This window comes from Acanthopagrus latus, chromosome 4 (assembly GCF_904848185.1).
Source record: "Acanthopagrus latus isolate v.2019 chromosome 4, fAcaLat1.1, whole genome shotgun sequence".
NCBI lineage: Eukaryota > Metazoa > Chordata > Actinopteri > Spariformes > Sparidae > Acanthopagrus > Acanthopagrus latus.
The window spans coordinates 26,093,181-26,118,943 of record NC_051042.1 but is presented as its reverse complement, the minus strand read 5'-3'; the positions used below and the strand labels follow the sequence as shown (position 1 = coordinate 26,118,943).

General features: G+C 42.2%; 1 protein-coding gene across 1 annotated transcript in view; it reads left to right on the top strand.

The window, feature by feature from the left end:
- itsn2b (intersectin 2b) overlaps positions 1–18,681 on the top strand; it is a 33,515-nt gene extending 14,834 nt beyond the window's left edge. Inside the window, exons 12-40 of the mRNA XM_037096191.1 lie at positions 535–797; positions 897–1,046; positions 1,225–1,365; positions 2,020–2,107; positions 2,414–2,553; positions 3,890–4,071; positions 4,192–5,006; positions 5,240–5,361; positions 5,458–5,715; positions 5,836–6,032; positions 6,708–6,763; positions 6,960–7,126; positions 7,269–7,299; positions 7,399–7,520; positions 7,942–8,038; positions 8,146–8,340; positions 11,267–11,388; positions 11,543–11,649; positions 12,039–12,222; positions 12,376–12,474; positions 12,657–12,740; positions 12,866–12,949; positions 13,571–13,633; positions 14,158–14,307; positions 14,409–14,527; positions 14,612–14,694; positions 14,826–14,909; positions 15,347–15,520; positions 16,326–18,681. Coding sequence (XP_036952086.1) covers positions 535–797; positions 897–1,046; positions 1,225–1,365; positions 2,020–2,107; positions 2,414–2,553; positions 3,890–4,071; positions 4,192–5,006; positions 5,240–5,361; positions 5,458–5,715; positions 5,836–6,032; positions 6,708–6,763; positions 6,960–7,126; positions 7,269–7,299; positions 7,399–7,520; positions 7,942–8,038; positions 8,146–8,340; positions 11,267–11,388; positions 11,543–11,649; positions 12,039–12,222; positions 12,376–12,474; positions 12,657–12,740; positions 12,866–12,949; positions 13,571–13,633; positions 14,158–14,307; positions 14,409–14,527; positions 14,612–14,694; positions 14,826–14,909; positions 15,347–15,520; positions 16,326–16,474 — 4,526 coding nt within the window. The 3' untranslated portion in view covers positions 16,475–18,681. The remainder of the gene's footprint in view (positions 1–534; positions 798–896; positions 1,047–1,224; positions 1,366–2,019; positions 2,108–2,413; positions 2,554–3,889; positions 4,072–4,191; positions 5,007–5,239; positions 5,362–5,457; positions 5,716–5,835; positions 6,033–6,707; positions 6,764–6,959; positions 7,127–7,268; positions 7,300–7,398; positions 7,521–7,941; positions 8,039–8,145; positions 8,341–11,266; positions 11,389–11,542; positions 11,650–12,038; positions 12,223–12,375; positions 12,475–12,656; positions 12,741–12,865; positions 12,950–13,570; positions 13,634–14,157; positions 14,308–14,408; positions 14,528–14,611; positions 14,695–14,825; positions 14,910–15,346; positions 15,521–16,325) is intronic.
- Positions 18,682–25,763: the final 7,082 nt, after the last annotated feature.

Here is a 25,763-nt window from a genome sequence, read left to right as displayed (position 1 = left end):
TAAACATACACATCTTGCTTTGACACATGCATACACAGTGGCCTCTTGCAGCAGCCTAAACTGCAGCTAGTCAAGCCCAGTGAAGTGGCTGTAAGTAGTGCAGGGCAGCGCACTGTGGTGTTGGGTTTGTACACACTATCGTCTTTCACACAGTCTCAAGGCAAGTTGTGGCAGCTAGATTTAAAGGATATATCAGGTGTTTTTAATATCAGGTTCACAGCTTGAAGCTATTCTACAACCCCTCAATCACCTTAACATCAATTCCAGTCTCTTAATCCTGTCTTATTTATCTGTGGTAGATTTATTAAAAGAAGTCTGTACAAGTTTGTGTTTGAACTATCCATTATCATCCTTGTCAAACCCACAAGCTCAAATACGTTATCAGTAATAAGGGGTTATTAAGACTACTTAGCTAAACCGGATTAAAACAAGTTTTTTAGGTCTTTTATTCATTCATAAAATGTTTATAAATGTACTGCAAACACCAAGTCAACACACACCAACTACATAAAAACTTTATTTGTCCATTTTCAGACTCGTTTGAGGATAAATTCAAAGCTAACCTCGAGCGAGGAAATGCAGAGCTGGAGAAAAGACGACAGGCTCTGCTGGAGGCGGAGAGGAGGGAGCAGGAGCGGCGCGCTCAGAAGGAGAAAGAGGAGCGAGAGAGGAGAGAGAAGGAGGTGCGGGAGGCTGAGGAGAGGAGGAGGAAAGAGGAGGAGAGGAGGCTGGAGCGACAAAGGGAACTGGAGAGGCAGAGAGAAGAAGAGCGGCAGAGAGAGATTGAGAGAAAAGAGGTGAGGGTGAATGCTGTATGGAAAAGTATGAATTTCCTTTATAGTCACAGGAGAGAGTCATTTCTGTATACTTAAGTGACCCGCGTGGTTTCATTCTAGGCTGCACAGCGGGAGCTTGAGCGCCAGAGGAAGGAGGAGTGGGAGAGGAGGCGGCGAGGAGAGCTCCAGATAAAGAAGGAGCAGGAGCAGGATGATATCATCAAATTGAAAGCGAAGAAAAGGAGTCTGGAGATGGAGCTGGAGGCTGTGGTGAGTGGTGAAGAGACACTGTAGAGCTTTATCACATTGAAGCATGCACATACAGATAAACTGTAGTCATGCACTGTCATCTCCGTCTGTCCTGCTGTGTCTTAACTATCAAGGACGCATTAAAGGGGGTTTGTAAAGTATCATCGTTTCTCTTTGTCTGTGTGTCTCTCTCCTGCAGGGTAACAAGCACCGTCAGATCTCAGACCGGCTTCGAGACTTTCAGAACAAGAAGAAGCTTCAGAAGACAGAGCTCGATCTGACCAATCAAAGGATAGAGACACGCCAGCAGGACATGATCAACCTGCAGAAACAGCTAGAGGTGTGTGTGTGTGTGTGTGTGTGTGTGTGTGTGTGTGTGTGTGTGTGTGTGTGTGTGTGTGTGTGTGTGTGTCCTTGGTTTTTCAACGCATTTTTTTCATGGCCAAGTAGCCGTGATGGTTATTAAAGGGTAATGCCACCCATTTACACTGTTAAGTGTGTTTGCAGGTCTTGGAGAGAGCTACTGCATATGTGATGAGGTGGCATAAAGCCTTTTGTGGCTCCAGAGGAAGCTGCATGTTGATAAATTGCTTCCAGTGATGTCATAGTTGCATTGTGGGTATTGTAGGCGCTAGGTCTTAGAAAAGAAGTCGTCTACATTGGTCTACACATTTGGATTCATCGAGGACAGTTCAAAAACAAAATATAAAAACTGATACAGTAGAACCGGGGATAACAACTTTGAGTGACATCACTGGAGGCAATTTATCAGATTATATCTAAAGCCATAAAAGGCTACATATTACTTTTTCACACAAGCAGCAGTACTTTCTGTATAAAACTGGTGGCACTGCCATTTATTGATTATGACAGTTTTCGTGTTATAACTAATCGTTGCTTTCTTGAGACTGTTTACATTACATCACGTTATCCCAGTTATTTTCTTGCAATGACGCATTTCTTGCTGCTTCTGATGTGTTTTCCTCTTGGTCAGGAGTTCCAGAGGAAGTTGTCCCAGCTGACTCCGGAGCAGAAGAGACTGACGGAGAAACTCAAAAACATGGCTCTGAATAACATGCCTGGTCAGTGCTGATGGATGAATTGATAGTGCTCAGGAACAACATATTATGGATGGGGACAACTGACTGTTGGATAGATGTTATCTAAAAGACAGATTAAAAATGGGTAGTTTTTTGCATTAAGCAGTATAGTAACACGGAATATAGAGTTAAATGTAAAAAGGATGAAAGTATCCTTATTATTATAATATAAATTGTATACTAAAACAAATTTTGGAAACCTGTTAATGAGATTGTTATTCTTAAGACTTTCGCTTTGTAAACATACCTCCTATCATAAACTTTTTCACTATTTCATTTTGTTTATAGTGTCAACCATATCCGCTCTGAAGATTGGCACCACAGAGAAAAAGGGGACATGTATGAAACTGCAAGAGCAGCTGGAAGCTCTGGAGAAAGAGACGGCTGCCAAACTGGCTGATATGGACCAGTATAACAAAGACATGCAGGTAAGAATTGAGTTTACATGTCCAGTATGATTAAAATGGCTTTACTTGGCACTTTTCACATAGCAAATTCATATTGAAACTGTTTTTTCATCCTGGCACAACATGGAGTTTTAAGTTTTAGGGTTAGAGTTTTATGTCATGTCCTCTTCTTCTGAATTATGTGTATTTTGTGTGCAAAATTTAGAAACTGATATCATCTTTTTTTTTTTTCTAAATTTCATCCACTCCTTTTGCCTGATCCACTATGAGAAACACAGACCAGTTGGCTTCACTTGCTATTCTTGTGGAACAATGTTCTTTCTCATTCCGTCTTGCATTAAAACATTTTTAAATGTAATTATTTTATTCTTTATTATCAGTGAAACTTGCTGAAAACCTTGGCTTCTCTTTCAGCAGCACCTTGCATCTTTGTTTTCAAAGCCTAAGTTGGGAGTAAAACCACCATCGCACATCAGTTGAAAGGCTGGCAGTGTCAGGGGAACATAATATCTGGCCCATTAGTCACTTTCTTTGTTCATTTTTTTTTTTTCACAAATCCACATTATTGCTGGTTTCAGCGGCCTCACATTACATTATTAACACATTATTAGCAGGTGGTCATTCAAACTAGCTTGTTAGCTTAATAATTTCCATCTGTAGAGGGCAGCTTGGCCATAGATTCATCTTTTCTCTCCTTCACCTTTAATAACTCCTCTCCAGTATAATTATCTTTTTTGCCTTCTGACATGGATTTCGCCCCTTTGTTATAATTAACTTTTATTCTTCCCTTCTTTTCTTTTGGAAACGATCTTTCCTTCTTTCCCATGCTGGATTCCTTTTTCTCCTTTCTCTCTTCTGTTCGTCCTTCCTCTCTCTTCCCTCTCACCCATCTCTCGTCCCTTTTCCCCCAACTTTACAGTATGTGGGTGCTGAGGACTCTATGCTTCAGGCTGTCTTCTGTCTGCTGGCCTGCCTCCGTAACCTCTTCTACCTACTAAAGGTTTTCGTGTTAGGTCTCTTTGTTGTTCTCCTTTCCTCCTCACTCTGTTATTGGTCATTATTCTGCATATATTTCTCCATCACATCTTGTGTCTGTGCTGTTTTAATGTCTCTGGCTTTGACTTTTTATCTTATGTCATGTCTCTTTGTTTTTTTTCTATGTTTATGTCTCTCACACCCTTCTACAAATTGCTCAATGTTTAGGCACCTGTGTGCATGCCATTAGTTTGTGCATGATGTGTGTATTCAGTCCTTCTGTCGGCCCATTATGTCTGTTTAGTCAACTCATTCTTCAGTTCAATCACACATCTTTAACTCTGCTAGTCAAGTTGTGTTTTTGTGTGTATTTGTGTATCAGGAACTCAGAGAGAGCCAGAGAAAACAGCAGGCAGCACTGGAGAAACTAAGGAGCATCAAAGAGGACAAACGGCGTGAGCTGGTCAGGGAGAAGCAGCAGGAAGAGGAGAAGAGGAGGAGGGAAGCTGAGAGGAAACAACAGGAGGAAGAGCGGAGGCAGAGGGAGGAGGAGGAAGCTCAGAGGTATTTTTGCTTTCACGCAGAATTATTTTTAAATTCAAGTGACATAAAATAAAGAAATACTTTTTCATTTTAATCTACAAACTTTTTAAATACCGTCAATGTCGTCCTTCCATTCTCAAGGCGCATTAAGATGGAAAAAGAGCGTCAGTGGCAGGAGAAGCTGAGGAGGGATGAAGAGGAGCGTCTTCGGAAACTTCAGGAGGAGAGAGATGCCAAAAAGAGGGAGGAGGAGGAGAAAGAGAGACAAGCTTTAATCCAGGCTGCCAAGGAAGAGGCTGAACGAGAGCTCAGAGCCAAGGAGGAGGCAGAGCGGAAGAGAAGAGAGGTGGAGGAGCGGAAGAAAAGAGAGGAGGAGGAGCGGCAGAAGCAAGCGGAGAGACGCAGACAGGAGGAGGAGAGGAGAAAGCTGGAGGAGGAGCGGAGGCAGCTAGAGGAAGAGAGGAGAAGACTGGAGGAGGAGAGGAGGAAAGAGGAGAAAAGACGGAAAGAGGAAGAGGAGCGACGCAGGAGGGAGGATGAGAGGAAGAGGCTAGAGGAGGAGCGGAGAGAGGAGGAGCGCAGAAGAGAGAGGGAGGAGGAGGACAGGAGGAGACAGAGGGCGGCCGAGGCGGCTGTCCGAGATGCAGAGGAGAGGAGAAAGCGGGAAGAGGAGGAGAGGAGAAAGAAAGAGGAGGAGGAAAGGAGAAAGAGGGATGAAGACAGGAGGAAGCTCCAGCAGCAGCAGGAGGAGGAGAGGAGGAGGCGTGAAGCAGACAGGAAGAGGATAGAGGAGGAGAGGAAGAGAAAGGAGGAGGAAGAGGAGAGGAGGAAAGCCGAGGAGGAGAGAAAGAGGTCTGAGGAGGCATCTCGTCAGCAGCAGCAGCCGAGTGGAGGAGGGAAGGTGGACATCCAGGAGAAACTGACGGCTCTGCTGAGAGGACTGGAGGAGAGGAAGGGTAAACACACACACACACACACACACACACACACACACACACACACAGGCTTTCTCAAACCCTCCTCTGTTTATAGTCACAGCTGAATGAAGTACCCTAATCAAGGTGTATTGCTGCGGCAAAAATTTGTAGGGGGTCATTTGAGAAAGACCCACAAACGTCCTGTCTTCAGTGTGTATTAAAACATTTTTTGAAGCTCAGTTCACATTAAGAACACTGATGTGCTTATTTAGGTGGGCAGCCCAGGGCCACACAACACCGGAAGTCAGCAGCTCTCACATCCTTCAAAGCGCTCTACCCGTTCACTGCACGGAACAACGAAGAGCTCAGCTTCAACGCAGATGACATGATCGAGGTAGGAAAATCATGTTGCATGAGAGCTTGACAAAAGACTGAAGGCCACTTACTCTTCTCCTCTTCACTCATTTACTTTGTTGTCTCTTCCTGTCAGGTCGATGAGACAACAGAGCGGGAAGAGGGTTGGCTGTATGGAAGCAAGCAGGGGAAGATGGGCTGGTTCCCAGAGAGCTACGTCGAGAGAGAGGCCCCAGCAGACACATCAGCCAATAATACTGCCGCCGCTGCTGCTAAAGTGCCACTCCAGTCACAACTTTCCAGTGCCCTCGAGGCTGCCAAGGCAGCTGGGACGAAGTCTGCCTTCACGCCAACACACTCAGCTAACCCTGCACCATCTGAGACACAAGGACAGGTGAGAGGTTTACAAAGTGTAGCAGCTTACACAATTGTCCCTTTTACTGCTTTACCAGCTACGACCACAGTATGAACACAGTGTTTTCTTTCGTTCTCTCTCCCTGTCTGCCCTAATCAGCAGGTGGTGGGTAACCTGTCAGCCCAGGCCCTGTGTTCGTGGACAGCAAAGACAGACAACCATCTGAACTTCGATAAGGACGACGTCATCCAGGTGTTAGAGCAGCAGGAAAACTGGTGGCTTGGAGAGCTAAACGGTGAACGGGGCTGGTTCCCCAAGACATATGTGACACTGATGGGAGAAGAAGAGAGTTCAGAGTGAGTCTGCACACGTATTTGTTCTCTTTCACACTGATGAGGAGGGGTGTGCTGTTTTTTTTAAAGCAGAGCAATGTGGCCGAACACAAAAACAATCAACCACACTCTACCTCTGTACCACTTGTTCGTCACAGCCGCAGAGTCAGGATCCGTCACATAACTATTATATTTCTTGTGTAAACTTAAGTTCTGTAGCCTGGAGCACAAACCTGTTCACTTCCCTTAACATTATATTATGAGGCTGTGTGGATGCTTTTCATCTCATGGTGAATCAGTGAAAACATGCATCAGTCACATGATAATGTCTGTGTATCAGTGAGTGTAAAGGTATGATAACTATTTTAGTATGTGAGGTATTTAGGCCACTGACATGTTTCCTTCCCCCCTCTGTGATGAGGAATCTGCTGTGTTAACAGTTTCACAGAGGCTCTTGATTTTCCAGTCAATCAAGAGCATTTCCAAGCCTTCTGCATTGAAAGCAAAGTTTGGCTGATGACCAAACAAATGAGATTCCAAATTAATGAGCCCAAAGAATAGTGTGATTACTGGTATGTCAACCACAGATCTGGAGGGCATGGCAGGGGGAAAATGATTTGGTCGTACTTCAGTTGGATAAATGAATGGATGGATGTAATATATTCTGTTCATGGTAATGTGGTCCTTCTGTGATTGCAGCATGAAGAGCTCCCCTCCTGATGCTTCAGAGTCCAGTGACAGCCTGCAGCTGGAAGGTACAGTAATGTGTCCTCTGAAATGTCAGCCTAATGTGCTGTAGTTCAGTTATTACTCGTTATTATTCCCCCTTTGTTGCAGGGAAACAAAGAAATATTCTTTATAAAGATATAACTGTACTGTGTTGAAGTCATTCAGTTCCTACATACTACCAAGTGCTACCTACTTAATGTTTTAAATTATTTTTCTTTCCAGAATTTGTGGCGCTGTACACCTACGAGTCTCCGGAGCCTGGTGATCTGACATTTAGAGAGGGAGATACGATCTTGGTGAGCAAGAGAGAGGGCGAGTGGTGGAACGGCTCTATAGGCGACCGCACAGGCCTCTTCCCCAGCAACTACGTCAAACCTAAAGAGGCTGATGTAAGAGCTCTCAACAATATACAAACATACAATGAGGTGTTGGATTGCATTATGTTGCAAGGGCTTCCCGTTCTTTTGTTGTCGCTCAGTGTTTTTTGTCCTTCTACATGTTTGTAATGATGACGTTTTTGTATTTTTTCAGACATCAAGCATGTCTGGAAAGAAGAAGCCAGGTAAGCTCACCAGCATCTGTGACTCTTGCATAAGAAAACAAATGCCTGGTTTTGCAGTTTGCTGCAATCTTAAGTTGCATTTGTGTCTTGTGCATGCAGAGATCGCCCAGGTGCTCAGAGCTCATTCCTCTACCGGCCCCGAGCAGCTGAATCTGGAAAATAACCAGCTCATCCTCGTCCTGAGCAAGAACCCCTCAGGCTGGTGGCTCGGAGAACTGCAGGTCAGTGTTGTACTGCTGATCGCAGAGGATCGTCAGTGGGTCCTTAGTACTGTTGCTAACATCAGAGGGTCATTGATTCAGTTTATCTCTACTCATCTGTTACCTTTAACATCACTGTAGCTCTCTACTAGACTGAGAGTCACAGATAAATGTTATTTTTTCAAGCATTTATTAATGACTTATTATTTGACTATTTCAACCATTTATCCCATATTTTTTAAAGGGGGTTCTTGAGGCCAGTAATCCACCAGAACAATTAGAGGAATGTCTGAGAAATAAACAGTATATTCTGCTTTTTATTAGCTTGCAACGTGTCAGATTTATTTTATGATTCCTGATCCCCCAAGCTTGGAAGCCCCTGCACAGCTATAGAACTGTGTGTTCCATGATTATGTTTGGTGATTATCCTTTCTGACTCTAGGCCCGTGGCAAGAAGCGTCAGAAGGGCTGGTTCCCCGCCTCTAACGTCAAAATACTGGGATCCAGCAGTGGCAAGTCGACACCTGCACCCCCACCAGGTAACAAACGTACACTTTCATGCAAGTCAGGTGGAGATGGGAGGTGTAGAGCCACGAAGAGCAAGAGACGACTCTCACTTCCACGCTGGTCCTCTTCTCTCTCTCAGTCTGTCAGGTGATCGCCATCTACGACTACACAGCCGCCAACGGGGACGAGATGAGCTTCTCCAAAGGTCAGCTCATCAACGTTTTGGACAAGAACGACCCCGACTGGTGGAAAGGAGAGCTCAACGGGGCCACTGGTCTCTTCCCCACCAATTACGTAAAGATGACCACAGTGGACTGTGACCCCAGCCAGCAGTGTAAGTAAATCCCTTAAACATCATTCCTGAAGGGAAATATGCACGTTTAAAAAGGACGCTCTTCGTCCATGTTGCTTTAAGCCATTTACTAATACTTATCCTTTGCTCATCTATAGAATCCCCACCCGCCACCATTGATGCTTTCTCCATCCACCCATCTCGTCATCTGTATATCCTCTCTTCTCACTGACTATTTCACTGTTTCCTCTGTTTTTTCCCCCGCTTTCTCCCACCCTTCCCGATCTCTGCTCTTCCCTCTCTCTTTCTCTTCATTCCTCGGCTTCTGTCTCTTTCTCCCTCTAGGGTGGTAGAAAGTCCTCTTCCTCCTCCACCTCCTCTTCCTCTCCTACTCCTGACTTCAGAGAGACCCACTATTGCACATTGCTCTGAAGGGGCAGAGTGTCTGGACTCCCTGTCTACTAACATCTGCCACTGAGCTAATATTACTGTGTCTGTGTCCGTGTGTGAGAGAGAGAATGAATATTTGTATGTTTGACAAAATGAAGGTTCTGTGTTTCCTCTGAGTGAATCAGGACCTGAAACAACTTTGTAATGACTCTCAAATCTGATTCTGTGAGTTGTTTCAGACTTTTGTGCCTTGCCTTTTGTGATTTCCTCCACCTTTGTTTTTGATGTGAACTGATGCTGAATCATGTGATTGATGAGAAAATACATCTGAAGCAGGGGGTGGTGGGTCTCTCTGTGGATTGTCTCTTCTTCCCTTTTGTATTTTCCCCATTATATTTATCCCACGTCACCCTCATTTATTCCCATCCTTTCCCTTCACCTCTTTGACTTTTCTTTTTTCCCCTTCTTACTCTCAAATTAAGAGAGTTAAGCTCACACAGAGCCCACTATTTCTGTCTGTCTCACCTCAGAGATGTGTCTGTACTCAGACACAATGTGTAAGTTTTGCTGTCACTTTTTAAGCCTTGTTCTTTAACCTGCAAGCCTACAATGACATCTTGAGATAACATGGACCCAGCACTGCTGCACAGTCTTAAAACTGCTTAAATGAAGGCATGACATGGCAATTTGACATTTTACCTTCATCAGGAATACTGAACGTTCAGGAAGGATGTTCAGGAGTGAACATAATCTTGAGTGGAGAGCATCTTAACAATGAATCAGTTTGTCGGTCTCTACTAAACAGATGTTTAGTAAGTGTAGTTTTAAAATCTCAGTCCACCCTATTGCTTTCATATTGAACTCTGTTAACTATAACCATTTTGCTGTGGGCCTTTGATTTTGTGCATTTGAAAAGCTTCTGTTAACTTAATTGAGACAAAAAATGAAACAAGCAGAAGCTTACAGTTTTTCCTCTATCGTTTAAAAGCCATAATTGAGTCGGCTGTTATCAGGAATATAAGAAAGGTTCAAAGTGACATGAAGCGACTCTTCAGCGTATGGCAAACTGTTTGACAGCCACTGACAGACATAAACTCTGCCTCCAGGGATGATGCCACAAACTGCTGCTGCACCTTAAAACTGAATGCTGATTTGCTGCTGCTGCTGCTGCTCTCAAAGTTTATGTATGTGCAGTCTGTTCATTGTGATTAAAAGATAACATCATAGTCATTATTGTCAACAACTGGAGAAAAAAACCAAATCTATGCAAGCTTTACTTGAAATTCTGTGAGTCTGATGAATACTGAGGAACAGCGACATTAAGAAGATGAATTCAAAATGCTAGTTCTACAGTTTGGTTTGTGCAAAAACACAAAGAGCGAAAGAGCTTTTTTTTCTTCTTTCTTTAATTCAAAGCTTATCGGTTTCGGTTTACCAAAAACCTGCCTCAGATCTGTGAAACGCTGCACTAACACGGTGTGAACCGCAATGACAGGAAGCTGCTTCAAGGGTTCATACTGCAGGAGTGGGGGCTGGTAGCACAACAGATCTGACACAATATAATGTTAATATCTGAACAAGATAGTGTCATTATTTTTGAAGATGTGTCTTAATATATTTTCTGATTCTGAAGTAAAACGTAAAAAAAAATAAAGATTGATTTGAGATGACAGTGTTTTATTGTTCTGAAATGAAATACCTGTCTACACCTCAGCGATGTGTGTGCATGTGTGTGTTGTACGTAGTGTTTGTATTGTCAACACAGTGATTAAGATGGACAGATATACAGTATATGAACAGCCGCTTTAACCATTACAAGTCACCTGCACTCGGCTTAATTCAGAGTACAGGTTATTCAACAGAGCTGTGATCATACAGGTATCTTGAAAATATTCTCCATTTCCTCCACTTATTTCAGTGGCTGAAATCACTGATAACCAGGGGAAAAAACAAATGTTTTTTTGTGTGTCAGAAGGTGAGAATGAAAGGAAGAATCCCCCTTCCTGTTTTGGTACAAACAGATTTGGTCCAAGAGAATTTTCAGTCGGATACCAGCAACGAGAAGATAACAGCAGAGACGGAGAAGGAGACAGGAGAGACAGGGAGGCAGGCAGCAAACTAAAATACGTAGAGAGACATATCGGAGTCGTAGCGATGGATTTACAGAGCAGATTTAACTTTCTAAACCTTTGGGATGAGCCAGACGATGAGGGAGAGGAAAGAGAAGGGCTGATGAGGGAACTGTCAGCTAATATGGGACCCTCACAATGGGTCAATTGGTGCCCTGTAACGGGTAAGTGTGTGTGCGTGTTTGTGTGTACTAACATAGTCTTCTTGTTCCTCTTTGTTGTCTCACTCGGTCTTTCTGAAAGCGTCAGTTATGTGCCCAAACAGCAGTGTCATGTTTTGGTTTAGTTTTTTTTTTTCATCCATACGTCCAGCAGGAGGCAGTAAATGCTGTGGTATTGCTGTGGTTTAAGTAGTGGTTTGATTTTTTTGGTTGAATACATCTGTTCAAAAAAAAAAAAAAAAACAACCGCCACAAACCTTCCTCTTGTGTGTTCCTCCTCCTCTGCAGGGTGTGCAGACCTGAACAATCTGGACTCGCTGGGCCCCCAGGAGAAGAAGAGACAGGGTTACATCCATGAGCTGATCCAGACTGAGGAGAGATACGTGGAAGACCTTCAGATAGTGCTGGAGGTGATAGACACGTGTCCTGCTGATTTAAATCAAAGATGAATATACATAGTATCCAGTGAAGCAGCCTTTTACTGTCTGACGGCTTAATGTCTGTATTGGTGTGTGTGTGTGTTTGTGCGTGTGTGTGTGTGTATGTGTGTGTGTGTTTGTGTAGGTTTTCCATAAGCCTATGTCAGAGTCGGGCCGGCTGAAGGATGCAGAGATGGCCATGATCTTCGTCAACTGGAAAGAACTGCTGGCCTGCAACACTAAACTTCTCAAGTAAATATCACGGAGTGAATGAGATGGAGAGGGGACGGTCGGTCTGATATGAGTGTATGGATCTTATACAAGTGCAGCTATTTTAATGTTGTGCCTGTGAGGGAAATACACATCTGCCTGTCTGTCCAGTCGTGCACTGAAACCGCACTGATGTTTCCAGAAGTTTTAAGTTCAGCCTTCAGCCACATTAGAGCACAAGTTTTAATGTTACACCTTTTTCTTTAAAAGACCATCATAAAAGTTAGAGGACAGATAAAAAATGTTTTTTTAAAAAATGGAACACCTTTATATTATGAGTTAGCTGATTAAGTCAACAAAATAAAAATTACAGGAAGTGATTACCTTATTATTTCACCCTCCTTAAAGACACTCACGATGTGTGTGTGCAGGGCACTACGTGTTCGCAAGAAGACGGGCGGGGAGAACATGCCAGTGCAGATGATCGGAGATATTCTGGCGGCGGAGCTGTCCCACATGCAGCCCTACATCCGCTTCTGCTCCTGTCAGATCAACGGAGCCGCTCTGCTCCAGACTCGCATCGACAACGAGCCGGACTTTAAGAACTTCCTCAAGGTAGGAAGGAGAGGGCTCCAAATCCAATGTGAAACCACCGGGACAGTTACATTGCTGTTGATTGTATCTCATGAGTGTAAAGAATCAATCAATCTTTCAATTTTGAAAACAAGATTGTTCATGTGTTTAAACCTTGTCCTTTATCCCCATCAGAAAATTGCCACAGACTACAGGTGTAAAGGCATGCCGCTGTCCAGCTTCCTGCTGAAACCCATGCAGAGGATCACACGCTACCCGCTGCACATCAAAAACGTACGCCATCATGTTCATGAACGCATCTATGTTTTGAGCTCCTCATTAAGTGCTTCAAATGCTGATCTCACTGTGTGTGATTAAAACAAAAGAACATTTTGTGTGTGTGTGTGTGTGTGTGTGTGTGTGTGTGTGTGTGTGTGTGTGTGTGTGTGTGTGTGTGTGTGTGTGTGTGTGTGTAGATCCTGGAGTGCACCGCTGAGGGCCACGCAGACAGAGGTCCTCTCAAAGAGGCTCTGGAGAGGGCAGAAGAACTTTGTCAACAGGTTTGTTTCTCTCATTTATGACTTCATTTGTTAGTCTGACTCAACATCGAGGTTATTTTCTGTTCTATTCCATGTGGACGGGGACTTTGAATATCATTTCTCTACTGACAAATTGTTTTTAACAGGTAAACGAGGGCGTGAGAGAAAAGGAGAACTCTGACAGACTGGAATGGATTCAGAGCCATGTACAGTGTGATGGCCCAGCAGAGGTAATACGCTTACATATAATTTAATCAAGTTCATTATTTATGGAATCAGTATAAGCTCAAGTAGGATTAGGGTGAGGAAGGGAATAGGGTTCAGGGTTTCTGCTGGTCCTTTTAAAAGTTCAAAATATAATTTTTTGGCTGTTTTTTGAATGGTCGCATTATGAATTTAATGTTACTTTTGTAAATTTGATTAGACTGCAGTCGGCCCTTTTTAAACAGGAAGAATTTGTACTGATCATGCCCTAACAAAACTATTAAAGCAAACCAGCAGGGAACCAATACCTACTAAATAATGAAGCATACCCAGCTACTGTGTCGTCTCCTCATAAAAAAACAGCCACTCCTAAAAGTAGTACGATAAATTGTAACTGCCAACATCATGTCAAGTTTTGTATTCACATTGGGAGCATCACCAAAGTACAGCCTTAGTGTGACCCACTCTGCAAAAACAGTGTTCGCTCCTGCAAGTCCAATAAACAAAGCAGAATCTTTATTTTAATGCTCCTAAAAGGTTTTAAATTTAAATTGTTGAACCTGCAGAAACCCTGTATCTGATGAGTGAGAATCTTTGTATATGAAGAACATGTAAAATATCCCTCTAAAGTTTCTGTCTGTCAACAGAATTTGGTCTTTAACTCTCTCACCAACTGTTTGGGCCCAAGGAAGCTGCTCCACAGCGGCAAGGTGAGTAAAACTGCAAAGTGTTTGTGGGAACCAGAGTCCGTGAACCACGCGGGTGTCTCCTCACATTCCAGAATGAAAATTATAATTTTTTTCATTTCACTGAATGAATATTTAAAAATGATAAATGTTAAACAGACCAGACAGTCTGGGGAGTACAGGGTAGATGAAATGTGAAACATCTGCGGGTCAGATCTCGGGATGACGTGGTTACAAGTTACAGAGAGTAAAACTTACACAGTAGAGATCAGTGAGCCAGTTCATCTGAGCAGAAACCCAGCAGAAGGTTGATACGCCACCGAGAATAACATCGTTATATAAACTTTTGGGTTTTGTGAATTAAATGTCTTCTGATGCTAAACAGTCAACTAAAGTAGCACCATCTATACTGAGCTGCTGAAAGTGGAGCAGAGACAGTTTACAGAAGCAACAACGTCAAGAAAACTTGTTTTTTTTAAATCCTTGTACTGTTTCATTATCTTTGATCATGAATAATATGTCTGTATATATTACTTGTTTCTTTTCAGATGAACAAGGTGAAGAGCAACAAGGAACTCTGGGCTTTCCTCTTCAACGACTTCCTGCTTTTGACTCACGCGTCTAAACAGTTCACCTCGTCTGGGCCTGATAAACTGTTCAGCAACAAGAATAATGTACAGCTGAAGATGTACAAGCCGGTAAGACATACACAAAACTCGTTTTAAGTTTTAGTGTCTTCTTTTGAGGCAGTACTTTGTATTTCTTTTCGAAAATCATATAAAATGTCTATTTTCTGTAGCCTGTGCTGCTAAATGAAGTTCTGGTGAAGCTGCCAGATCCCTCCAGCGACGAGCCCGTCTTCCACATCTCACACATCGATAGAGTCTACATCCTCAAGACCGACAACATCAATGAACGGTAGCTGCACGCAGACGCGCGCACACACAGTTTTGGTGTGTTTGGTGGCCTTTACGATTACCGTGTTATATTTGTGTTTTCCAGGACAGCGTGGGTTCAGAAGATTAAGGCTGCGTCTGAAGAATTCATTGAGACAGAAAAGAAGAAAAGGGAAAAGGCCTATCAAGGTTTGTCACGGCACTCACACAGCCGATGGCAACCGATGTGATGATCTCTGGGTTAATAGCTGTGTGTGTGTGTGTGTGTGTGTGTGTGTGTGTGTGTGTGTGTGTGTGTGTGTGTGTGTGTGTGTTTGCAGCTCGGTCTGTGAAGGCTAGTGGAATCGGCAGACTCCTCGTCACCATCTTGGAGGCCACTGAACTCAAGGCGTGTAAACCCAACGGTGAGTGTGGGTAGACTCAGGTTACGAGATGCCCTTACAGTTCAGTGGACTAAGAAACACGCCGTGTTCTCAAAATGTTTAATCCCTGCTTCATGCTGAACACACCGCTGCATGGATACCTAATGAAGACGGGATGAAGCCACATTTAATTATGATGCCCTGTCATCCCTTTTTTCATCAGATTACTCTCAGTCGGAGGCCTTTCTGGGACCTCTATGCTGGTTAAACTTCCATAATGCAGAATTTTCATTCTGTTTCATTTTTGAGATGCTCCTTTCATCTTTCCTCATTTTCTGATTGTTCTTATCTCCCTTCCCCCTCACTTCTTTTTCCTGTTCTCTTTTCAATTTTCTTCATCTCTTTTCTCTCGACCCTCCTCTTCTTTCCTCCACCTGCCCTTGCGTCCTCTGCTCACCTGCCTTCATGTCGTCCTCCAGGTAAGAGTAACCCTTACTGCGAAGTGACCATGGGAGCTCAGATCTTCACATCCAGGACGCTCAACGACACGCTGAACCCCAAGTGGAACTTCAACTGTCAGTTTCACATTAAAGACCTTTACCAGGACGTCCTCTGCATCACCATTTTTGAAAGGGACCAGTTTTCACCTGATGGTCAGTAACAGCTTATCTCTTCCCCTGTCTTCTCCGCCCTCTGCTCCAAATTGGCTGTTTTCAGACCGGGTGACAACATCTGATTACAAGTGTCATAAGTCCGCTTGTGATACGATCTCAATTCTCTGCTCTATATGAAAATAGATAAATAAATAAATGGTGGAATCGCTTCAAATAGCTGCTAAATGTTGGCAAGTAAGACTCACTTAAGATACAGAGGAAGACAGGCGGGACACAACTTTTTTTTTTTTTGCATTTAAAACCAAATTCACAATAAAGTATGACTAATAATGTATATTCCAGTGAACCACATGGATGTCAGACAGCGTGTAATCCATTCTGCCTGTATTTGTCGCTGCTGCTTCTTTCACGGAGGACTTTGTTTGAATAGGCGGTCCTTCAGTGTGGCTCAGGGCACATTCACATACACAATGTTTAAAGAATGTGGTCGCATGTTGCTCAGACCACCTCTGAATGTGATCTGAGTGATCGGATCTCAAATGTGTCCAGAATTCGTGGGGGCATACGCACTCAGGACGGATGACAATGCCAGAGCTGAACAGAGAGACTCAGATTACCACATTCACAAGAGGCTGTTTTTATTCTGTGTGTCTGGTTAGATTAATTTCTAAATGAACCGTAACCTAAAAATCCTGAGTGAAAAAATGTCAATCTGTGATGTTTTATCACTAGTACACCATAAAATGTCTAAAATAATGAATTCTCTCTCTCTTTCTCTCTCTCTCTGAATATGTTTATTATAATTCCTTTAAAACATGTCTCTGTATTTCTTCTCATATATCAGACTTTCTGGGTCGAACAGAGGTTCCCGTGGCAACCATAAAGAAGGAGTTTGAAAACAAGGGACCGGTGACACGTCGTCTCCTGCTGCACGAGGTCCCTACGGGGGAAGTGTGGGTCCGCCTCGACCTGCAGCTCTTTGGCAACAAATAGCCACACAGGATGACCTGAAATGATAATGGAGTCTACTACAGGCAAAAAAATAAAGATCTCTTCCTCCAGATGCAGAATAACCAAATAAAAAAAGCTGCTTTCCGTCACCTAACGAAACTCTGATGGACTCCCTTGCAACAAGACACTGGAAATGTGTCTCACACATCATGCCTTAATATTTTAATATCAGCCAGCACTAATAATACCTCTTCTGATGTCATCTGAATCTTCCAGTAGGAATTAGGGCCTGAGTGACATCACATCAACCCACCAATAGGAGTCTTTAGGGGAGACAAGGAGAAAGCGCTGCATGACTGGTGCATCTGTTTGCACCTGCACAATATGTACTGTACACTTAAGAGGAAGGAGCACAGCCACAGTGGAGACACAGTGTGCTGTGAAGCAGAATCCACGTCCTCTGCTGTAATAATTTATAACATTTAGACATAGAAAGAACTGGAGAAAGACTCTTTAGAAGCCAGTAATCATAAAACTCTTACTAAAGCAATACAGCTGTAATTCTAAAGATTCTTATCGATGCTACAAAACTAGACTGTCAGCTCTGTGTCTAAATATTCAGTGATTGAGACAAACTTTGCCAAGTCTGGCCAAACAAGGCCATTTAATGAGTTCAAGTTGAGGTAACAAGTATTATCTCTCAGCTCACACTATGTATGTGTTGGAGAGGACGACAGACGACTCTGAGTGCATCATAAACGGTAGATGACGCACAGCGGCACAAATTATTTGAAGACAACAGAGATGGGATGTTTTTTTGTCAGTAGCTCTGTTCTGGAGTCAGTTTACTACTGTAGCTCTCAGGATATATTGTTCTGGGTTAGTCTGTGTTTTCTTTATCTGTTATGTTTGTGTGTGTGCGCGTGTATGTGTATGCGTGTGCATGCATTGGGAGTTTAAACATACCTAGTATTTAGTTAAGATAAAGTAACATACAGTTACCTTCATCCGAGAGCTCTTTATGCTGCAAGTTTTGGAGTTAACTTGTAACTTCTGGCCTTAATACAAGTCTTTTTTTTTAGTCTTTTAAAATCTGTCAATTCTTCGGGATGATGTTTGTCTTGACGGGATTCTTGGGATACATTTATTAGGTCATTTTTTCCTCTTTTGTGTGCACAGTTAGCCAAGACCAAGTAGATTAAGTGCAAAAAAAAAAAAGTCACAGGTATGAAAAGCTGTATCGATGAACGGTTCTTTCTACACAAGCTGAGTCGGCTGCTCCTGCCTTCCTCTGTTTTTATTTTTTTGTTTTTGTGTTTTTTTTGGGATGTTAATCTTTAGAGGCAACACAGATTGGCACCTTGTCAGCAATAATAAACAGTATTTGCTCAGTTGTATTTTTGGTTCTCTATACTTTTACCCTGAAAGAGAGATCTTTATTTTTTCTTCATCCTCCAGTCCTCGCATCCCTGACAGCAATATTGTCCGTCTGTGTTGCCTCGAAAAAGTTGACCGTTACAAACATCCGCCAAGGAAACTCTACAAGGACATGGTGTGTAATAGCTTTTTAATTTATGTTGTCGGTAGACTTTTTGGTGTCTTCCTTTTTACTCTTTCTGTTTCTCTTTTCTAACTCTGAGCAGATATTAACGGGGGAAAAAAACGTGTTGTATTTATTTCTTAATTTATGCATGTGTGACTATCCAAAGGTTTGGAGCGACTTTGCTTGCTGTGTCATCTTGGATAATCAGCTGGTATCCACTGGGTTTGTTTTGAACGTGTGTGTGACGTCAATGTCGATAATGTGTTGAAGGGAGATATAAGATCTACGATGATTGAGTTTTACTGTAAGTAGACGAGGTGTCTAGTTGTTTAGTTAGGCCTGCTGTTTTTGTCCTCTTGTGTTCTGTTCATTTGTCTTTTTCAATCAACAGAGCTCTCGTTTTAAGTCCTGTATTAACCTTGATGTTTATTTTTTGAATTTGTGGAAAAATGTGCAAATAGGCTGGACTTACCTTCCTCCTCGTCTGTGTAGGGATGTTAAAAGTTTGTCTTTTGTTTTACTGTTTTATTTTCCGCAGCCTTCTGCATTCGACTGCTGCTGTGCTAACTGAGCTTATGGCCTCGCTAACCCGCATTGTCTGATCAGCCTGGAGTCTGTAACCTGCTGTTTGTACTCACTTTTGGCCTCCATGTGGCGCTCTCTGAATCAGGGTTTCTTAAGTCAAAATAAAGACATTAAAAGTGAACAAACTGTCAAATTATTGGCTGCATAAAGAAAGGCGACATTTACTTCTGTAAACAGTGAGAAAACCTCCAGCAGCCGGTCTTTATAGTCTTAAACGGACTAACATATAATTTCTTTCAAAAACCTCAGAACGGCTCAGAAGGCACTGCCTCAGCATCATCTTACCATCATTACATCATCTTACCATCACAGTTACAGCAGGAGAAGACCTTTGCTGTAAGTTTGTTGATGCAGTCCTTTGTGAAAGTCACCAACAATGAGGAGAAATGATATGTTTGAGAGCCCAGGGGAGGACAAAGGGTTTTATTTCACTACATTACAAGAACACACTGTTCCTTTTGTCCAGTGCACCAAATATGTGATTTAATGTAATTAAGTAACGTCACAATTTGGTAAATAAATCGCAAAATCTTAGATGACAAAATCTAAAACAAGGAAAAACCTCATATTAAATATAATTGTGAATATATTTTTCGATGGTTTCTGTTGGTGTCCAGCAGCCACAGAGTCAGTAAAGCTCAGCGTGGACTTGTCAGTGCGCACCAATAGATCTCATTAAGTCCTTCTTCACCCTCCACTGGCTCTTAAGTCCACAGGAGCAACAGAAGTTATGCAACCACAGAGTGGCTCTGGAAACGCTTCAGCAACACACAGCTGAGTCGCCCAAGTCAGCCGAGTTCACCCCTCTGTGACACCGTGCCACAGTGGTAGTAATGGGTTTAATGCAGTGGGACTACGTGATGAACATGACCAGCCGCGACATTAAAACCAACGCAGGGTGACGTGAATGACATTGATCATCTAGTCACAAGAGCACCTGTCAAGAGGTGGGACTGAACAGCCAGAAGGTAAAATTAATGTGTTGGAAGCAAAAAGAAGAAAAAAAAAAGTGTCAGGATCTCAGTGACTTTGACAAGGGCGACTGCAGAGTGAGAACAGAACGGCAGGTCTTAGGTGTGGTGTTTCCAGTATGCAGGGGTTGGTACCAAAAGTGGTCCAACTGAAGGACAACCAGTGAGCGAACAGTGACGGGGTCATGGGCGCCCAGGGCTCACTGATGTGTGCAAGAAGCGAAAGGCCAGCCCCTGATCTCACTGAAGAGCTACTGTAGCACAAACTGCTGAAAAAGTTTTGCTGTGATAGAAAGGTGTCAGTACACACAGAGGCAATACTGAGTTTACCCAGTTGGGTCAAAATTCACTTCGCTCCTTCATGGCAACAGTAGTCCCTGATGGCATTGGCCTCTTATAGCAGCATCATGAACCCTGTCACACTGCACAAAAACTGTCTAGGAATGGTTTGAGGAGCACAACGAAGAGTTGGCGGTGGTGTCCTCATGATTTCAATCTGATCTGTGGGATGTGCTGGTACCAGAAGTACGATACCATTAAACAGCTCGCGTCTTGGAACCACAGGACATCAACAGAGGTCTTGTGGAGTCCATACTGCAACATGTGAGAGCTGTTATAGCAGCACAAGTGGGACCTAAATAATTTTATCACACTTGATTGAAAATGATTGAGTCGTCGACGTACAGGGATCACATATGTGATATGGATATAATACAGCACCACTGCGAGACGTGCAACCAGTTAAAAGAAATATAGAGTCATATGAGAGAATGAAAGAGAGAACGTCTGGTTGAGTTGAATTAGGAGGCTTTGCGTTTTGTGTGTTGCTTTAATTTCATTTTGTCTTCCGAATGGAAAACTGAAATTGGAAGAGATGAAATCTGTAAACAGATTAAAAGTCTCTAAGGTCTCACATTGCAACATCTGTGTGACTGCATGTAGCGGACATGCAGGTCAGGTCTGTCTGAGAATATATTCTTTCTATGTTTGCCCTCTCTCGTACTTCACACAGGTTTGAAGAGCGAGAAACAAACTCTGAACAAACGCGTGCATTGAAGCGAGATAGTAAACAGGACTGAAAATCCTTTCACACACAAAAGCACGGTTTCATTTTTTGTGTGTTTTACTGAAGCAATAAATGCAAGTTTTGTACTGTTTAAATGAGTAACAGTGAGTAACTTTGGATGTCATCGCCCCTCTCGGCTGGGGCCCCGTTCTTCACCCTTGTGAGCGGCCCTGATAAACAATGACTCATACGGTGGCTAACTCACAGAGAGTTTGTGCTGCTCATTGTTTTGTCCTCTTTTGTCCAGAAACTTAACTGTTTTGGTTTCGTCTCACTACTTGATTCAGCAGTTCTGGGTCACAGCAGGCAGCTGATTTCATTAATAAAGCTCTGATTCTCTCCCTGTACAGCAGTGGAACATTTAGCAATGAATGAACCAGATGAGCTGAGACAAACTCGTATTTACTGCCAATTTAAGTTTGATTTTGCGTTCTGCTTTTAATATGTCACTCATATATTCTTTATGATTCTCATTTCAAAATAGATCATTACTCATAAATCGTCATCCAGTAGGATTTTTATTCCTCATAAATAAATGTACAGTCAGTGTAGAAGCAGACGGCAGACTGAAATAGCAAAACGGTAAGGTAAAAGGGTGGTGGTGGTGAGTGAGATGAAGTATAAAAGAAAAGTGCAGTAAAACAGAGGCAGAGGGAGAAAAAAAAACAGATACACAGGGGAAAATAAACACATATGGAGACGGAGAGAGACAGAGAGCGAGTGACATGTGCATGGAGGATGAGTCTGAGAGGCCCTCACTTCCACTTGACTCAGTCATGGGAATGATTTGATTACCGCCACATGAACAGCTGTCTTATGTAACACACGTACACACTCACACACACACACACATGCATGCCCACATACACGCAAACAAAGAAAGAGCACAAAAGTAATGAGGGGTCTGTGTTTTTGGCCAAAAACCTACACTGAGCAGAATGGCCTGCAGCTACAGAGAGACGGGGAATCAACAAGAGAGTGCCTTTCAAAGACGGGGTCAGACAGGTCGCATCCCATTGTCAGAAATAAAAAATAAATAAAAATGCTCTGAGGTTTCTACACTTAGCTGCTGAAACAATTGCTCATCAGTATATTAAAATAGTTCTGTTTGGTCCTGAATAATAAGATGAGCAGTGGCAGAAACATTCCAATCCTTTACTTTATGAACAAAACGTGTATAATTGAAGTGTGTCTCACCAAAATGAAGCTCAAAATTGTATTTTTATAAAAATAAAATGGCTACCGACCCGTAAAACCACTGCTCCACATCCTGCTAGCATCCAAAAACACCACAGGGTCCCTTTAAGTTAGCAAAGCTAACAATATTACATTTTCAGTAAACAAAACAAAAATATTCCTTACCATTCAAAAAGCTTTGAAGTACTAAACTATAACTTAACAAACTGAAAGTATCATAAATAAAAGCAGTCATTGTGCATCTGAATGGCCTCTGTTAGTGTTACATAATAATATATTATATTATTAGATTTCTGGTCACTGGCTCATTATTATGTAAGAAGTTTAAGGTTTCAGCTGAGGGACCTAATAGTAACTGCTTTATTAAACCTCATCATGAAGTTTTAATGCAAAAACTAAAAAAATATTGGAAATTGTACTAAAATTGACGGCCCAAAGAGATGAGACATTTGTTTGACACATCTAGCACTTACAGATTACCATTTTAATTAACTGTGAGTCATGTTTCTGACCTCTTTTTGCTTCCGTTTTGTCGCTACCAACTTGTGAGGGAAAATCCCAAGTCTTTAGCTGCCGAATCCTCCTCCGTGTTTGCCAGCTAGTCAGTGACTTTGCCTGTTTGACGTTTTCTGCCTGCTGCAGCTGAAAACAGTCCTATTAGATTAGTCAGAGTGAAAGAACAAGATAGTTGTTGTCGAGGAGAGCTGCAGATTCAGGCGATCACCTTATTCAATTGTTTTCACATTGGCGTTTGACACGTTGTATAGTTATCACAAAAATATGGAAATTGCCGCAATAAGGATCTTCTGGTCTTCAAGTTGGAAAATAACAACTGATAGCTGTTGCTACAAAATCACAGAACAATGTCAGCATTATTCTTTGTTTTCGGGTAAACATGTCACCACTGAATGTTGGTATGTTCAAAGAATCATGAAGCAGAGAGCTCTGAGTGTTTCAAACTGGCGTGCATGTTAAATATAATGAATTTAGCCCTTTATTTAGCTGATGGACTTGAGAATTGAGACAGGACTACCCACACTGAAGCCTCAGCTCGTGAATAATTTAATGAAAAGTTGATGGAGCAAAGACCGGGCTGTTACGCAGCCACCCAGCACCTGAAAATCACAACTCCTGTCCCTTGCCACTTCAGAGATGACTGACAACAGTTTCACACAGAACACACTCCACAGAGTTGACGGTCTTAATATTTCATCGCAGTGAGAAGGAGGTGCAGAAAACGATGCATTATGGATGGCGAGTGGTGTGTGTGTGTGTGTGCACTGTACATTCTGTATGTACTACAGGGTTTAGATGTGTGTTTATTTTTATTTACATGTGAGGATGATGAAGAAGTTTTTTTGAAAAAAAAACAGCTGAAAAATGACTTTCCTGACACTCAGCTGAACTTTGTGTTTTGCACTTTTAGCAGATGTTTGCATGCTAATCGAGGATGTGGGCGTGGTTAATATTATATCTGCTCAACATTAGCATGTTAGCATAATCATTGTGAGATCGTTAGAGGTTTCAGAGCCTTTAGTGTGAGTGTAACTTCTTATTCAACCTATAAAAAACTGTTCAGCTTGGGTGCCACCAAAGATGTGATAGAGATCACGAAGATGACCATTACAAGCCTCGCCAATGCTATGACATGTCGTGCACTTACTGTCTCCTGTGTAGGCGTGGTCATTTAATCAAACTCATCTATTATATTTAAGTATTTGCCCTTCACTACTACTACCACTGCTTAAGACACTACAACAATCCATCAAATCTGCTTGCTTGGTCCTTTAAAAGATTTCCATGACAGAGAGTTTTTACATTGATCTTCATGTAAACAAAATATAATCATCTTTTTAGATGTATGGTTGGACTCTCCCGGAGCCAGTGAAACCAGCTGCCCTTGTGTATCCCACCTCTGATACACAGATCAGATGTATTAGAGTTGATGCTTCGGAGTAAAACCAGAGTACACGTATAATCTCGTTATCCATTTATACCTAGGTAATTTCAATCAAGTGTTTATAGTCTGGGCTTGTAAACAAATATCCTGCCAGTCTTCCACTGTAATTTCTTTAGACACTGAAGATTCCACAATAATTTGGTAAATTCGGGAGATTTGGCCGCCTGCCTCTGGACGGCTTAAGGCTGATTTGGCAGGCAGAGGGAGTTTTGCGTCGTTGTTATGAAGCGTCTGAGTGTTCTGGATCATTTCCAATCTTTTGTCTCATGTCTTTAAAACTAAGACGAATATCATTGTTGCAATAATCTGCGATTTGACTCATACCTCTGTTCGCACACATCTTAAGGCTCGAGTCTTTGGGTTCACAAGTGCAAACGGTTCAAAGGTTCTTTATTCGTCACACACAGAGCAGAAAACACAGTAGGCAGTGGATTGGCCCCCCAGAGATTAACTTATAGCTGATAACAGATAAAAAGAAGAAGAAAATGAAAGTTAAGAAAATAATAATAACATATAGGGGGATAGATAAACATAAAATATAAAAAATACAATATTATAAAATGTATAGTACATGTGTACACATTGTCACTTTAGATTGAACATACTATACACAAACATTAATACAACTAGTGAAGGTGCCTCCAGTGAAATGATGATACAGATGGTCAGTGTTGGTGAAAAGTGAACTGATGGACAATCTAAAATAAATAGTTCATCTTCCTCTGAGGACTATTTTACAGATGACCCGGGGACTGCGTCTGATTACATGTGTACTCTCTGCTCACTATCTCATAAAGAAACACGTCAGTTTTCTACATTTGTCTTCTACCCAGAAGCACAATAAAGGCCTGAAACAACCATGAGGGAATGTCTAGTAATCTTCTCTCTTCAGTAATTGTGCTGCGGTAAGTGAGTTAAAATGTGCTGAGGTTTCACACTGACTAAAGCACACCCAGTATCACAGTTTGATCTTAAGAGTAATATTAAATATTGTATCATCTGTTCACAACTGACTCGTAACCTCTACAGGAGCGTTCCAGTACTAGTTGTCTATTTAGTGATTTGTGCAAGCGTTTGAGAGCAGGGTGCTCAAAATTTAGTGAAACACTGCTGACCAACAGTTATGGAGGAAGTTTTCAGATCCTTTACTTAATTAAAATAATGAATACTCCACTACATGTTAAAGTCCTGCAGTCAAGACCTTCCTCGAGTCAAGGTATGTACGTATCATCAGCAAAATTGATTTGAGTAAGATATTAAAGTATTTGTTGCTGACGCCCGGCGCTCTGATATTGCTCTTCATGCCTCTCCTGTCCCCGCTTGCTGTGTCTCCTCATGGTGGGTCTTTGTGCTTTTTATACATCCATGGCAGCGACATATAATAAATGAATAAAATAAAAATGAACAGTGCAGGATGAGTCATCGACATTTTTAATGATTTTCCAGGAAGTTACAAACTCTAGAATAATATTGAAATATCTGCAAAATGTCTTTTTTTGCCACTGTTGATACTGGAGTATAGGTGAGATTTGGGGTGACGCCTTAGTGAAAAAAACACTTAAACAGCAATTTTTACTTCATGGGGACTTTAAAAAAACGATTCAGCCCAACTCTTTGGTCCAGACTGAAATGTCTCAATAGCTCCTGGATGGATTTGCTTCAGACATTTGAGTCGGCCTCAGGATGAACTGTGGTGATACCCGAATACCTGAGACATATATGACACTCCCATCATCAGCAGGTTTCTGCAGCATTAGCGGTATTAAGAGGCGTTAGCGTGCAAACACAGGCGTCGTGCTGCTGATAGTTGGATGTGAAAACTGCTTGACAAACTGAACCTGACTGAAAAAGCAAAACCCAGTTAGTTCCCCCACTTGCTCTCAAGCTAACAGAACTAAGAGCAGCAAGACATTGTACCTAAGAGCAAAGTTCTGGCAGTTGTAAGAACACCTTTACATGGTGTTTTTTTCCTGTTGAGAGCTGTTGTCCTGGAACTCTGTCAGCTGCTG